The sequence below is a fragment of the Amphiura filiformis genome, unplaced genomic scaffold (genome assembly GCF_039555335.1).
Source record: "Amphiura filiformis unplaced genomic scaffold, Afil_fr2py scaffold_240, whole genome shotgun sequence".
NCBI lineage: Eukaryota > Metazoa > Echinodermata > Ophiuroidea > Amphilepidida > Amphiuridae > Amphiura > Amphiura filiformis.
This window is the reverse complement of record NW_027305704.1, coordinates 21,414-38,883: the sequence shown is the minus strand read 5'-3', so window position 1 is coordinate 38,883 and position 17,470 is coordinate 21,414. Positions and strand designations below refer to the sequence as shown.

Genomic DNA, 17,470 nt, shown 5'->3' with positions numbered 1-17,470 from the left:
TGCAGTCATGTCTACAGTAGAATTCATCTCGACCTTTGCAGGACTTAACCCCATTAAAAGCTATTAAACCAAGATAACACTCATTGAAACAGCTCAACTGATTAAATCGGATCTTCTCTGGTTGTGCACAAGTGACTGTTTTCATGTGCGATATCGCAATAAAGCTGGTATTCATAGCTTCAGTTGGGTAACCGATTATAAAGGAAACGAAAGAAAACAATGTTATGTGTGGCTTTGTTCACGAAATCAGACAATGGCGTGCTTTTTGTAAACCAGCATTCTTGAAAATGAGCAACATAATGATTTTTGACTTAACACGGTTTGGAAATAATTTCTTCATATTTTTGGTGTTATCTGTCGTTTACATGTCCTTCCTAAAACACAAAAGTACGACCCTCTCCAAACACCTAAATTAGCTAAAAATTTAGGACATGTTACAAAACTATATTGTCTAGAATTTTAGAAGAGTACTTTTAATATTGGCCGGTTATTTTTCACACAGCGACGTTAACTAGGCAATTAGAGTCACGCGGTAGCCGTGACCAGCAAGTTTTTTAAAAAAAAGACTGATAAAGAAGACTAATAACATATGCTCCCGCGAGACTATATTTACACCTAACATTAAAACACTTGACTTCTATTGTTCGATGTTATTTTTCGCTGGGTACAAAATGTATCTAAAACCATGGTAAATGTTATTTACAGTCCCAGGTGTAATATCTTGACAACTCATTAATTCCAAAAGGGCCACCAATCCTACAGTCAATCATTGTTCGTAATAAACAAATATTTTTGCTTCCATTTCACGCGGTATTTCATAGCGAAAATTAGTTGCAAATCAAACTGATCCAGAATTTTTGGACACTGCTACAGGTCTACCTGGTTCTCACCTTCACACTACTTTTTCAGATTCACTTCCAAATATACCCTAGCAGGTTCTGAGATACCCTACATACAAATTTTGAGCCCCATTCGCCAAAAAATCAAATTGTTCACAATTCTTTTTGTTCTTATCGGACGACGCATCCATTTATATAATAAATGCTGTATTTCGACACAGCAATTTTCAGCAGAGGCCCGTGGCCTAATGGTTAGGGCGTTTGACTCCAGATACGCTATCCCGAGTTCGAAACCCGGTGACCAACTGATATTTTTTTTCAATATTTTATTAAACAATTTATTGTCATTAATCAAGGATAACATAATTTTAAACATCCAGTGCTATTGTGATATTATTTTTTTTTTAAAGCAATTTAAAAACACAGCATAGTGTGATACAACACCATCAAGGATCAAAAGAAATCTGAATAACACAAGAAACTAGATCAGGTATTTATAGGGTATACGACGTTACTCATTGTTATTCTCATTTAAATATATTTTGTCCTACCACGGACAAATTCGCATGATAATAGGACAATAAAACATGATTGTGATATGTATGAATGGTTGTTGAATCGATTTAGAGACCTGACTCTCTGTCATCTTCAGCTATCGTAGAACATGACAATTGTCATACCGTCCCGGTAGGTTGATTACAAACACTCTGTAGGTGTGGAAAATTGTTCCGCTAGTATGTAAGGCCAGCAGGAAAAAAATCCAAATAACATTTATCAAGCATATATAGTACGGAAGCGTCTATGTGACACAACTTGACAAGATAATTATCTTGCCATGTCGACTTATTATCAGCATTATGTCAACATGACGATATAAAATATCTCGCCAAGACAACTGAACAAACAAGTCAACATGGCAAGATATATTATCATGCTAAGTCGACATAACAAAAATGGACATCGTCTTCGCGAAATAAATTATTATGCCAAGTCAATTTAGCAACAAATTAATGTCAACATAGCAGGATATTTTGTCACGTCCAGTTGACTTAAAAACAAACAATAAGTCAACATGGTAAGATAAATTATCATACCAAGTAATAGTAATTTTGACACCGTATAATTTAAATTATTGAAAAGCATCCTCGGGATGTAGAGGAGGGGCGGCCCGAAATTAAAGGGAAAATTAAAACCACAAATCTCAAAAGACCGCCGACAACCGCCGCTTAATATTGATATCCAACTAGATTGCCCCGCAGGGCTACAAAGAACCACAAACTGCGAAATTTGGATATCCAGCTAGATTGCCCCGCAGGACTCAGGAACCACAAATCTTGAAATATGGATATCCTACAAATTAAAACCACAAACCGCGAAAAACCGCCCACAACTGCCGCTCAATAGAAATATCCAACTAGATTGCCCCGCAGGGCTACAAAGAACCACAAACCGCGAAATTTGGATATCCAACTAGATTGCCCCGCAGGGCTATAAAGAACCACACACCGCGAAATATGGATGTCCAACAAGTTTTAACTATAAATTAGTCCTCGATAGAGGGCAAGGCTTGAAGGATTAGGGAAATTATAACAACGAACCGCGAAAGTTACCTTAACAAACAATATAAGTCAAAATGGTAAGATAAATTATCATACCAAGTAATAGTAATTTTTGACACCGTATAATTATTGAAAAGCATCCTCGGGATGTAGAGGAGGGGCGGCCCGAAACTTAAAAAAAAGGGAAAATTAAAACCACAAATCTCAAAAGACCGCCGACATGTCGACAACCGCCGCTCAATATGGTAGCAGTGCTACAAAGAACCACAAACCGCGAAATTTGGATATCCAGCTAGATTGCCCCGTAGGACTCAGGAACCACAAATCTTGAAATATGGATATCCTACAAATTAAACCCACAAACCGCGAAAAACCGCCAACAACTGCCACTCAATAGAAATATCCAACTAGATTGCCCCGCAGGGCTATAAAGAACCACACACCGCGAAATATGGATGTCCAACAAGTTTTAACTATAAATTAGCCCTTGATAGAGGGCAAAGCATGAAGGATAAGGAAAATTATAACCACGAACCGCGAAAGACCTCCAACAACCGCCGCTCAACAGATATATCCAACTAGATTGCCTGCAGGGCTACAAAGAACCACAAACGGCGAAATTTGGATATCCAACTAGATTGCCCGCAGGGTTACAAAGAACCACACATCGCGAAATATGAATATCCAACAAGCTTAAACAATAAATTAGCCCCGATAGAGGACAGGGCTTGAAGAATAAAGGAATACCACAAACCGCGAAAGACCGCCAACAACCGCCGCTCAATAGAGATATCCAACTAGATTGCCTGCAGGGCTACAAAGAACCACAAACGGCGAAATTTGGATATCCAACTAGATTGCCTCAGGGCTACAAAGAACCACGTACATTTTATAGGTTTAGCTACATATACTCGTATTTTTTATTGTCATAAATCAAGGATAATATTATTCAAACTTCTATTTTTCGGTTTATTCGTCTTATGTAGTACTTCGTAACCGGATGACTTTTCAAGCTTGGAGCTACTCGGCTTCATTCATAAAAAGAAAGGAAATCTACCAAAAAAACGTTGACAACGTAAAGAAAGCAGCAAGTTTAAAAAGCCCCACCTCGGCTCACTTTTTGAAACTTGGTCCCATTTTGAACATCAAATACAGCGCTTCCAACGTTTTAATAATAGCATGACTGGCATTATATACCTATTTGTTATTTATTTAATTCGATCATTAATCATGAAATTAATATTATAAAACAAAACATATATAGGATGTTGGCTTACCATGCAAGAGCAAGATTATAACCTTTCTGATCTTGCAAATTAATATCGCATCGGCACATTAAAGACTCATAACACATATGGAAATGTTTGAAGTTGATAATATTATGATAAAGTTTAAATCAGTTCCAGGAAATCAGTACGTTTTACAAATGGGACCAAGTTTCAAAAAGTGAGCCGAGGTGGGGCTTTTTAAACTTGCTGCTTTCTTTACGTTGTCAACGTTTTTTTGGTAGATGTACTATTACCTATAACATTAACTAAAACACCAAAGTACGAATATTTCCAAACATCTAAATTAGCTAAAAATTTAGGACATGTTAAAAACTATATTTTCTAGAACTTTAGAAGAGTACTTTTAATATTGGCCGGTTATTTTTCACACAGCGACGTTAACTAGTCATATCCCCATACTGTTAACGTAGGGCTATTTGTAAAGGTCACGCGTCAATGGGAAAGAGCACTGTGTATTGTGTATAGGAAAACGGACAGTAACTGCAGTATGATACACGAAATGCTCTTTGTATACCCAACACAGGGGCGGATCCAGGAGGGTAAACTACCGGGGGCTAAAATATTGAGAGAATGAGAATAGAATGGCCAAAAAATGGCCCCCTGGATCATACCGGGGCCGCCCCCCCCCTGGATCCGCCGGTGCAACATTTAATTGTTATTAACATGTTATGTTATGTTTGGAAAAATGATTAAATTGTGTTTTAAAACATTTTCAAAACATACTTGTGTTTGTTGGGACTACCTATTACCTTCAACATGTGTTTTGTTTGTTTGATATTTCTAGAAATAAAGTTATAAATCTTATCAAACTTTTGAAAATAGAAATGTTTCTTTTTATACTTTAGAACAAGATATTCGCCTCTTCGGGGGCCATTATTCTAACGAAGGTCGTGTCGAAATGTTTCATAATGGTGAATGGACCCCACTTTGTGATACCTCGTGGGGTGATGAAGAAGCTGTGGTAGTATGTCGGCAACTTGGATTCCCCATTGATGGCGCAAAAGCTGAGAGAGGGGCAGGAATAGACCGAGCAACTAGTTTACACAATGATGTTTCGTGCACTGGCATTGAAAGCGCGTTACAACAGTGTGCTCATGCAGAATGGGTGGAACACAACTGCAATCAAAGTCAAATGGCTGGAGTCATCTGTGGCAAGTAGCAGTCTGGGATAAACCAGGGTTCAATGTGCATCCCCAGGACTCTACCAAACCAACCTTTTAGTTTCTTTTATGGTCCTATAACACATTCAAGATGTTAACAACATCTCCGGCACTCCGGCCATATTCAAGGTCAAAGGTCAACACAGTGGTCAAAAAAGGCACACCTAATTAATTATTCCTCTCATTTCAAGGATTCAGAAAAAGTATAATTTGACCTACCTGCGACCACAGATGATCTATGCTCTGCACATACAGTTCTTAAGTTACAAGGTCAAATCTTGGCTGGTCAGGGTTTTTTTTTTTTGGCATATATTCCAAAGTTGGACTGGCCTTTATACTTCAATACAAAAGTTAAATTAATTTTCATGTAAAATTGTTCATAAAATAATCATACTTTCAATTATATAATTATTCAAGCAAACGCCATTCGTTTGGTTGGAGGCAGGCATATAGCAGAAGGCCGGGTGGAGGTGTTCTATGACAACGAATGGGGTACAGTATGTGATGATTCATGGACGATTGCAGACGCTATGGTAGTATGCCGTCAACTTGGATTCCGTAGTGAAGGGGCCAAAGTTTATGGAGATGCTTGGTTTGGGGAAGGTATTGGAGATATTTTCCTTGACGATGTTTTCTGTATTGGCAATGAGCGTACCTTAGGTGAATGCCCGCATGATGGATGGGGAAATCATGACTGTCGTCATTCTGAAGATGCTGGAGTTTCGTGTAGTAAGTAGAATCATCAACTCTTTGCTTCCATAAAGTATAATACAAAAAACAGTTAAAGGCCCATTCAGTGCGGATCGTCCGGACGATCGTAAAAAACAAATCATCAAAATTCAGATTTGGTACCATTGTCATTGTCATAGACATGATAGATGTGCTAACATAGCCTGCTAGTGGTTCAGCCGAAAGCCGTGTATTTAACACAAAATAAGGAATATACATGAATCTGTAATTGATATACTGAGAGTATATAAATAATAGCTACATGTATTTGAATGGGGCTTCAACTTCGTCAATACTGCTGTTTTCTTTTGCTAAATTTTTGCTAAAATTAGTAGCAAATGTCAATTTGAATGATTTATCCTTCACTTTTAAGCAATTTATAAACAATTTCTTTACACTTGCGCCGGGATCACTATAGGTAAAACCTATCCTATCCTAAACGCCATCCTATTGTATCCGCCATATCTCGAAAAGGCTAATGGAACGAGTCCTGCTAGGTAAATTGAATTCCTCTTTCCCGATTCCTGATCAAGAATATTAAAGAAAATCGATATTGTGACTTGACAAGTGCTTAATATAAGTGTTTTCGTATAAATATTTTTGTGATAGGGGCACAAAGGTACCACAAAAAAATAATTAAATATTGAGTTATACACAACGTTGCACAACGTGTCAAAAATTGCCGTGATAGTACAGCGAATCCTCTCGTTTTTCAACAGCTACGCATGGCGATTTTGTTCGAGATAGGCTGAGCATACCATGACTATCGTATGAGATACCACAGAGTTTCTATATTCTACACATTATTACGATTTGTGCATGCTCTAGTACCCCATATGATGTTTCTATTACAAGAAAAATCGATTTGTTTTCAGGTAAAACCAGGGTTTTGTTTCCAGTACACTAACTCGAAAAGCAATACACTAATTCGCGGGGCCTTGCAGCTTGCTGTGGATATCTTTTACTGTATTTTATAAGTAAAGATTTTGAAATCCAAAGTAAAAATTGTGTTAAATTTAATTTTGAGAATTACAATTATACTTTATAGGTATGAAGGAACACGTTTAGCCCATTCAGTTAAGTTCCAGGTGCAAGTACTATAACATATACTCTGCATATGTAAACTTTCTTTATCTGTGTCAATAATAGAATATTGATTTCAACAGAGTATAGAGCTGTATGGAAATAATATTTATAATACAGGGTGTTGACACTGTGCGATGTAACATGTTTAAAATCATTTCAAAACGTTTTTAAATGTTGTATCATATAATGCAACTAATGTTATTTAAATGTTGACAAAATATTTCTTTACATTTAATATAACATTATGGTAGTATTTTTAGACATACAAAATGTTTTAACCATGTTCTTTATATATACCCAACATTTAGTTGTTATTACATGTTTTGTTGTTTGTTGGGACTACCTATTGCCTCCAACATGTGTTTTGTTTGTGTGATATTTCCAGTTATCTTATCAAACTTTTGAAAATAGAAATGTTTCTTTTCATACTTAAGGACAAGCCATCCACCTCTGGGGTATTAGGTATATCATACAAACCTCATTTTATGATATGTAAAATATAATGTCGTGCGAATACATCCGTATTTAAAAAAAATAGGATCGTGGTATTTTGATGCCATACATGGGACAAATGCATGCTTCCCATTTCGACCCAGGCGTCAAATTGTACTTTCTTTCCAGGTACCATTCGTTTAGTAGGAGGTCACATTCCAAACAAAGGCATGGTCGAAGTGTTTCTTGATGATGGATGGACTACGATATGCCAAGACTCATGGAGTGATGAGAATGCTATTGTAGCATGTCGTCAACTTGGATTCCCAGCTGAAGGCGCTAAAGCAAATAGTGGGGAAACATTTGGAGTAGAACATAGTAATATGCTACTCAACGCTGTTTCATGTAATGGCACTGAGAGCATATTACAGGAATGTTCTCATCAGGGTCGTCAGGAAGCGGGTGATTGTAATATTACCGCTGGAGTTCAATGTGGCAAGTATATTAACATGTTAATTGGTGATCGTTATATTGTAGTTGGATCAATACCTATAAATATTTGCATACTGGTACAAAAAGAAGGGGTTTGTAGGCCTATATAGCAAAAATAAGGGGTTAACCCACCACTAACTGCAACAGAACCCATTTAATCACAGTGCGTTTCAGAAAAGCATATTAAGTAACACATCAAAACGTCCCGAAAATCAAAGTAGTGTAGCAGTCCCTAATTTGCATGAGCCCGCTTAAGGCGTGGGGTATGAGCGACCTTGAAGGACAGGTATCTGGAGAAGGGAAGCAACGAGTTACCCCAAATCACAGCGACAGGTAGTGACTTTGCCGCCGAGTGTTAATATATATTTATTTTGGAAGGTTCGTGTTTGTTTTGAATTTTGGGGCGTTTTTCCAAAATTTGATATTTTTGGTGATATTTCAAAAAAGCGACATGCCAAAGACAAATCTTTTTGCACATACTTTGTTATTGCTAATACAACTCTTTTCTGCATACCTAGGCCTACGTTACAATTCGTTTTGGTGATTTAGTAATATTATAAATTTTGTAACTGCATTTTGTCGTAATCGATGCGATTTTAGGCTTAGCGTGATTTAACGTTGATATCTGGTCTTGCTCCTTTTTTAATTTCACTTTGATCGTCGGCTTTTGTAAATAACAGAATGCAGATTGGCTCTGAATAAGTCTCATAGTCCTCTTGGTGGGTTTTTTCATGATATATTTAGTTTGTATTTGCATGTAACAACCCAAAACCGACCTCTGATTTCAGGGTTGAAGGCTGTTTTCGGAATACCCGTTGACTCAAACAAGTGCACGAGTGGCGACTATGGTTTTATACTTCCCGCATTGATGACTGCATCTACGCCTAACAATATACTTCTTTTTATAAATTCAAAGTATAGACCTCTGGCAAGGCAACCGTTACTTAAAGTTTCACGGAATACCCTCACTTACGATCATTGGGTAAACCGATCATCAGACGGATAATTTGTCATGATTTCAAATTTACAGGAATGTATATACAAGAATATACATTCTGTGGTGTCGAAAAATGACAAATCAAGCCAACCAGAACAGTCTCTACTCCAAAAGTAGTCGAGAGTGCTCAACCACTAAAAATAGTGGGGGCGTATTATAACAAGTATACTTTACAAGTGACTAACTTTGGAATTTAGAGTGCTCAAACCCATTTGTTTGATTTGTCATTTTTTCGACACCACAGAATGTATATTCTTGTATATACATTCCTGTAAATTTGAAATCATGACAAATTATCCGTCTGATGATCGGTTTACCCAATGATCGTAAGTGAGGGTATTCCGTGAAACTTTAAGTAACGGTTGCCTTGCCAGAGGTCTATACTTTGAATTTGTTTCTCTAGCTCACCTGTAATGGGTTTGAGCACTCTAAATTCCAAAGTTAGTCACTTGTAAAGTATACTTGTTATAATACGCCCCCACTATTTTTAGTGGTTGAGCACTCTCGACTACTTTTGGAGTAGAGACTGTTCTGGTTGGCTTGATTTGTCATTTTTTCGACACCACAGAATGTATATTCTTGTATATACATTCCTGTAAATTTGAAATCATGACAAATTATCCGTCTGATGATCGGTTTACCCAATGATCGTAAGTGAGGGTATTCCGTGAAACTTTAAGTAACGGTTGCCTTGCCAGAGGTCTATACTTTGAATTTGTTTCTCTAGCTCACCTGTAATGGGTTTGAGCACTCTAAATTCCAAAGTTAGTCACTTGTAAAGTATACTTGTTATACTTCTTTTTATATGTTGACTGTAGCTGGTATACACACTGGTATACAAAGAATTGGTTACATCATTTTTACATGTCAATGACCATTAACTTCAGGGATAGACCCTTAGATTATTCATGCGCCTTTCTATCATGCAGTATCTTTACCCGCAGACATGTGTCCGTGTCATGTGCCAATATTGCGTAACGTTAAAGGTTAATACATTTCTTTGACTTCGAAGACACTGTGTGATTCTATGGCCTAGCGGTCTAAGGCGTTGTGGTTTCTAAGTTGCTGTTCTGGGCGTCGATTGTTCGAAACCGTGCGTCTGTCACTTTTCTTATGCTGTTTTATTTTTCCAACGTTAGGGCCTAGAAAAACTAATTTATAATTTCTTTTTGTATTATTTATTTATTTATTTATTTATTTATTTATTTATTTATTTATTTATTTATTTATTTATTTATTTATTTTATCTAATGACGTTTTGGGGCTCGAGAGAACGGACACATTTATTTAGTTAGTTAGTTAGTTAGTTATTTTTTTATTTTTTTATTCAAGGTTTAATAGAAAAAAAGTTAGTTAGTTAGTTAGTTTATTTGGACACATTTATTTATTTATTTATTTATTTATTTATTTATTTATTTATTTATTTTTCGATTGAATATTTGATGATTGAGTGAGCAGATTTATCGATTGCTACTTCAGTTGTGGGATTTCTATTTGATTTTGAATGACATCGTACATTAGTATTGATTTTTTTCCGTTAAGCATTATCAAACATTAATATCACAGGTTTTAGTGCAGATAGAAAGTTGGCTTAGTGGTACTATCCGTTGATTCAGAACCGGAAGGTGCCGGGTTCGATTCCCATGTATGCCTATTTTTTTTTAAAGACTTGGACAATTTCTGCAGTAAGTTTATTTGGCGCGCGATCTCAGTTATTCATTTTCTGATGGCTGTGCCTCTCACAGACACCCTCCCTCTGGAATCCAAACCACGGTTCGCTCATTACACCTCCCTTAAATGGGCGAGCTTAAAATGAGCATTCCCTTAAAATGAGCATTTTGGCCAAAATTTGACCTCACAAATGAATTTATCAAGTCCTTGCAATTCTAAATATGTATACCTTTATATACTTAAGACCAACAATTTAGCAGTTATTAGGCCCGAAGGTGGACTCAATACACACATAGTGTACATGGAAAACACCGCGACAATACGTAGTGTATTGTCACGGTGAAGGCCGTGCTTGGAAGAGTATGCTGTATGCTAGCATACGTATATGTGACGTGTCATGTCAAAAGGAGACACTTTTGGGCAGGTTATGAATTTTGAGGTTTTTACATATCTTAAATATAGTGATATTTTGCTCCACAACGCCGTTTTCCCAAATGAATTTGGACATTCCTAAGCAAAGATATTGAGTTCGGAAGTTATGGTATTATATAATTGGAAATTGAGATATCAGCCTTTAAAAATATTATTGACAATGTTGAGAGTGGGAATTAACTTGAAAATGTCTCAAAAATACAAGATGCCAGTTACATTCCGGTCTGAAACTATCAGACAATATTTTTAACATTAATAACATCACAAATTAGCAACAAACCCAAATTGTGAAAAAATCACCCACCAGCAGATTTTTGGCTATTTCTCCATTTACGATCCTGCCCAAAAGTGTCTCCTTTTGACATGACACGTCACATATCATGATATGGCAAGCTAAGCGGTTCAGAACGTGGGACTAGCTACGCGCAGCTTCTTTCTCGTTACGTGCAGCTTATTAACCAATCAGATTCGCGGTTTTAAACACGTGGAGCTGATGTAAACATCCTCTCTCACAAATATTACGTTGTTAATTTTTGTAAAATCTGTAGTATATCAGCCAAAAATGGTATAGGTGCTATTAAAGTAATATCTGAACAGAATGATGATTGTTCTATATTTAGGGGCTATCATTTTCTTCGGAAGGGATCCCAAATATAGGGGGTCATACTTTTTGGAAAGAAAAATAAGGGGAGGGGGGTCATAAATTGATAATGACAAAATGTAGGGAGTCACAAGATGACTAGAGATAGTGTGTTTATAGTGTTCAAAAAGACTGATTCAATACAATTTTAGCCTGTCTAGGGGGTACGGTGTATCGGTGGTGGGTGTCGGGGGTCATAACATTTTGATGAGTGAGGGCCGCAATTTATTGACGCCGACTTTTTGTAAATTTAGGACCCCCCCCCCCCCGTTCCGAAAAAAATTGATGACCCATTTTACTCTCTCCATATTTACACAGTGGCATTTGATATCGCTTTCCCTGCAATATCTTTACACAGCGCTTTACATCAGTAGTTGTTGTTGTTTGACCTTCATATCCCCTGCACCGCTAATACAGCCCGAGTATAAAGTTACTTGCTATTAAACACGGTGTAAACTTGGAAACACTAAATAAATATGCTTTGTGTCATTTTAGCCAGGCATTAGCAACATGTTCTCTTGACACGTGCTGTGATTTGGCCTCCTTTACCCGTTCGTTATCTATGCTAATTCCGTAAATTAATTACAAGATAATAATTGTGAAAGAGGATACCTATAACTATACTACGCGCAGCTAACGACCCAACCACGTGATTAAATTTGACTATTTTGATTGGTCAAACAGCTGCTCGTAACGAGAAAGAAGCTACGCGTAGCTGTTCCACGCTTTTGGTCCCCTTGGCTTGCCATATACGTATGGTCACGGAGTATAACGTTGTCAAAATATCACGTACTTTCAGGCCTGCGTACTTTAGTACAGTAATAGCGCCCTCTGTTGGTCACAATTCACTTTAAAACGTATTTTCAACGTAGTGAAGAAATAGTTTAGGTAATATAACACTACAGAATATAAAAACAAGTATTTTTAGAAATTACATTTCAAGATCGTTACATTAAGGTTACTAAAGGTTTTAACATTAAGATTTTTTTTAATTAGAGACAGCCCGTCACCCTTTAGGTTATTCATTGTTGTTTGTTGATGCTAGGGCCTAGTATCAACCAAAAACATCAAGGCCGCAGGGCCGGCAGGCCTGAGGCCGGAGACTCCATACGACGACTAACCACTCCAAGTGGGACCCCAATATAAGGGCCCCGCAGGGCAAGAAAGCAAGAGTATGGATGACGAACTGATAACGAAAATTCTGTTATATTTACGGACAGCTTGTAACCCATTTCATAGGGCTACTTTTACTCTTTTTTTTTACTCTTTACCCCATAATTTCCCTCATTTTTCAGGCCCTGCCCTCTATCGGGGGCTAATTTATAGTTAAAGCTTGTTTGCTATTGTGTTTGGAGCAGCATTGTTTCTTTATAAGCCTGCGGCGCAACCTTGGACAACATTGTCTTAGCAATATTGTCTTTTGAGATAACGCCCCGTAGCCACCCACAGCCAGCTCTATACCTCGTTTTGATTTTTAACATACCAATATTCTGCTTTTTATATTCTATGGGGTCGCATATTACCTCAAATATTTCTTCACTACGTTGAAAATACGTAATTATGACCAACAGAGGGCGTTATTACTGTGCTAAAGTACGTGGTATTTTGACAACGGTATACATCGTGACCATACGTATGCTAGCATACAGCATACTCTTCCAAGCACGGTCTTCACCGTGACAATACACTACGTATTGTCACAGTGAGGATCAGGTTTCCATAATTCCATCAATATAATTTTACACTGTCGTATAGTTTCGTGATATTTTTTTTCTAATTCAGTATCGAAGTTACGTAATGTTACTATGTCAACGGGATCACGCGCTAGAGTAATGAACCACGATCGAAATGATCACCACATAAAGTATATGGCACTCGAAGGCATACCAAAGTAGCGTGATCCGGTAACCAAGAGAATTACGTAACCACTTCGATGCTGAATAGTGGCACAAAGGTGCCATAAAATAATCAAATATTGTACACAACGTTGTTAAAGGCATTTCAAAACGTTTTCAAATATTTGCGTCACATATGCATAATGCAACTTATGTCATTTTTAAATGTGGACAAAATCTTTTTTTATATTCAATATGACAACATTTTTTTTTTTTTTTTTTTTTTTTTTTTTGATATGCAAAATGCTCTTGTACAGGGTGTCCCAGAAAAAATTACCGGGCGAATGAATTTGAACGTAAGTCGAGAAATAAGCATCAGAATCCAAAAATCTAAATATCAGCGTGTAGTCCATCGTATTCTGCATCTTATACGCCAATGGGCAATTTTATTGGAATCGGTTGACTGATTGCGAAGAAATGAGCGATTACATAACGCATGCGTCAATTCACTTCATTCCAAGTTTGAAAGAAAGATCATTCAACACAATGCGACGAACTAGTGATTAACTGTCAGTGGGTTTCATATTTTGTTCTGTGAAATCCTTTTTGGTCTTTTTAAACAATCTGTTTCTTGCAAAACATTGGATTAGGTTTTGTTCAAATTTGAAAACCTGCGCGATATTGAAAGTGAAAGCTTGCATGTAAGATGATGCTCGGTATCTTTTTTCATTAATGTTGATATAAATGTTGCATAAAGAATTATTGCATAAAGAATTCAAGCTTGCTTAAAAATTTTCTCACACACATTAATGTTTTTGGAATATTTCCAAGAAATTGTAATGCAAAGTTTAAATCTTTAAAAACTTCCACATTATTGTTGCATGGTATCAAAAATCACAAGTAAAGCTGAAAGCACTTGATTATTGTAATTTTTGACTCAAATGTTCTTAGGAAAGTAAAAAACATATTTGCACAACCTAAATAATTAAAGTTGGAAAGCTTCTAATTGAAGAAATCAAAGTTTTCTGTGACAAACTGTTATTCATCTTCAGTGAAAGCATGAATAACATAACACCGTCGGATTATAAAATTGATAACGAGGTACACAAACTTTAGGAAGCGGCGAGCGAGTATGAAAAAAGCGCCTCTTGATCAAACTTGGAATGAACTGCATTGATGCGCGCTTTATGTAATTGTTAATTTCTGTGCAACCAGTCAACCGAATCAAATAAAATTTTCGTATGTGATGCACAATAAAATAGGCTATGCGCTACATTTTAAATGTTTTGATTCTGATGTCTATTTCTCGACTTACGTTCAATTATATTCACTCGGTAATTTTTTTTATGGGACACCCTGTATACCCAACATTTATTAACACGTTTTGTTGTGTTTGGAAAAAATAATTAAATTGTGTTTTACAACTTTTGTTGGCACTACCTATTGCCTCTAACATGTATTTTGTTTGTTTGAAAATATAATTGTTTCGTTTTATATTTTAGAACAAGACATTAGCATGGGGGGATTTAGTATATTGAGTACAAACCTCATTATATACTATGTAAAATATAATGTCGCGTGATTATAAACATCCGTATTAAAAAAAGGCTACATTGTGCTATCTTGATGCCATACTTTGGGAAAATGCATTTGTCCAATTTCGATCCAAATTGTTTTTACACAAGGTTTTGATTTATTTAAAAAAAGGTAGAGCCTACACTGAACACCGGGGGACATTTTAATATAAAAAGAATACACAGAGCATTCGATGAGAGCAAAATATGACAATTATGGGTAATTGGGTGAGAGCATGATCATTGGCAATGGGTGAGTGCAAATTGGAAAAAATATGGGGTCATTGGTTGAGAGATAAAAGCCTAAAATTAGGGGGATTGGACCGGGGGTACTCGACTTTGGAAGTGTCGGGGATGTGTGGACAGGAATTTGAAACTAGGGGCATTTTCGGTGAGAGCCTAGACACCGAAAAATGTGAGAATGCCCCCAAAAGAGGTCTTTCCATGAGATTGGGGAAAATGTTACCAAAAAAGGGGGTCATTCAGTGAGACTGGGAAAAATTTTGGTGGGTTAAAGTATATAAGTTGATACAAAATTTTAAAAAATTTGGAGAAAAATAATGAAAAAGACAGGGTAATTCAATGAGAGGTTATCAGAAAATTTACCAATTTGATTTTTAAATGGGGGTCTTTTGGTGACAAGAAAACAAAAAGGGGGTCATTGGGTGAGAGTGAGCTCAAAATGGGGGTCAATGTGGCCGCACATCCCCGTCACCCATTTGAGTGAGTCCCCCGGGGATTGGGTGAGAATACTGACTTTTTTTAAGTGGGATCTTTAGGAGCAAAAAGATGCTTCGAAAATTGAAATTCTATAGTTCAATGGCTTTAAATGGCTTTGTTATTTCAAAAATAGTAACAAAATCAGTGATAAATGAAAGTTGCTGTTCAAAAAAAAAAGGTTCCTTTAATAGGTAACAGATCGAAGGGATAAAAATAAGAACTCTTTGGGTGACAGCGATGCTAAAAAAAAGGGGGAGGGGTAACAGCCCTATATACGCGGCACTTCCAAAGTTGACGATAATTCACCGACATGTCTAAATGTAATGATACAGGCGTCAAATTGTGTTTTCTTCCCCGGGGGGCCACTCCCATTGTGGCATGTACACCATCCGCGATAATGAAAACGCGTAAAAAGGGTAGCTTTTCGTGGGTAAGCACGATACGCGCGTAACGCGTTTAGGGTGTCAAAAACATGAAATATTGGAAAAAAAGGGTAGCAAAATTGCAATTGCTAATACGCGGAAATGAAATTTAGGGTATGAAATTTGATGCAAGGAATAAAATCCCTGTTTAGGGTATTGTTTTAGCCAAGGGTTAAATCCTTGTTTAGGGTGCTTTTCAAAACTTGATTATCGCGGATAGTGTACAGGCTACAATGGGAGTGACCCCCCCCGGGTTTTCTTTTCCCATGTTTCCAGGTACCATTCGTTTAGTAGGAGGTCATACTCCAAACGAAGGCCGGGTCGAAGTTTTTATTGATGGTAAATGGACTACGATGTGCCAGGACTCGTGGAGTGATGAAAATGCCATTGTAGCATGTCGTCAACTTGGATTCCCAGCTGTAGGCGCTAAAGCAAAGAGTGGGGAAACATTTGGAGTAGAGCATAGTAATATTCTACTCAACGGTGTTTCATGTAATGGCACTGAGAGCAAATTACAGGAATGTTCTCATCCACGTCGTCAGGAAGCGGGTGATTGTAATATTACCGCTGGAGTTCATTGTGGCAAGTATTTTAACATGTTAATTGGTGATTGTTATTTTGTAGTTGGATCAATTAACTATAAATATTTGCATACTGGTACAAAAAGGAGGGGTTGTTAAGTCTTTTTCTAGGGTCACATATAAGGAGCCTGCGCGTCCAAGGACTCCTTATTTTTTGGCCATTTTAGACTCCCTCCTTAAATCACAAGTTGAAAGTGACCAAAGGGTCTGATAAAAACTGTATGGACTCTTTAATTTTACGATGCACAGAGGCGTAAATCAGTATAAGAATGGACAGATGGACTCCTTGAATTCTCATTGGACCACTTAAATGTTGGGTTTGCAGGTACCAAAGGGTCCAGAAAAATAAAGTTGGACTCCTTAATTTTTTGTGCTCGCGCTACCCTTGAGAAAAAGTAAGGAGTTAACCCACCACTAATTGCAACAGAACCAATTCATTTAAAAAAAAACATATTAAATAACACATCAAAAGTCCCCGAAAATTCAAGTAGTGGAGTAGTGCCTAATTTGCATGAACCCGCTTAAATAGGTGTACAATTTCAAAGTTGTAAATCAAAGTATTCCTCTCATCTTAAGGATTCAGAAAAGTATAGTTTGACCTGTTTCCAACATACAAGTCTTTAGTTATACTATGCAAAAAGGTCAACGGTCAGATTTTGGAGTCCAATTGAAAAATGTGCCGATTTTAATCAAACTGGTCTCAAGTTGTTCCTTTGGAAAAAGACAGACATGACAGGTGATGAATGCAGCCTATAGGAGCCCTACTTGTAGTGCCGGGCAATACATTCAAAAATTATATTCACCTATTGCTATGGTAATTAATCCTGTTACATCACTACCTCTACGGCGAATAGGCAAGCATGGGGTAAACAAAGATGTGATAACATCTGATCATCCCGTGTAAAGATGTGATGAATTTCTTTCACGGCCGTTATCTGAAGGCTTTGTATAATATTTTATAATCTTTGAATTTCTTACTACATTCAAGCACCATGTCGTTTTTAAAAAATCA

The 17,470-nt window shown here is 36.9% G+C and overlaps 1 protein-coding gene across 1 annotated transcript in view; it reads left to right on the top strand.

Annotated features, from left to right (window-relative positions):
- LOC140145376 (uncharacterized) overlaps positions 1 to 17,470 on the top strand; it is a 65,536-nt gene that overhangs the window by 33,283 nt on the left and 14,783 nt on the right. Inside the window, exons 3-6 of the mRNA XM_072167124.1 lie at positions 4,533 to 4,838; positions 5,265 to 5,576; positions 7,284 to 7,682; positions 16,154 to 16,459. Of these exons, the coding sequence (XP_072023225.1) occupies positions 4,533 to 4,838; positions 5,265 to 5,576; positions 7,284 to 7,682; positions 16,154 to 16,459 (1,323 nt within the window). The remainder of the gene's footprint in view (positions 1 to 4,532; positions 4,839 to 5,264; positions 5,577 to 7,283; positions 7,683 to 16,153; positions 16,460 to 17,470) is intronic.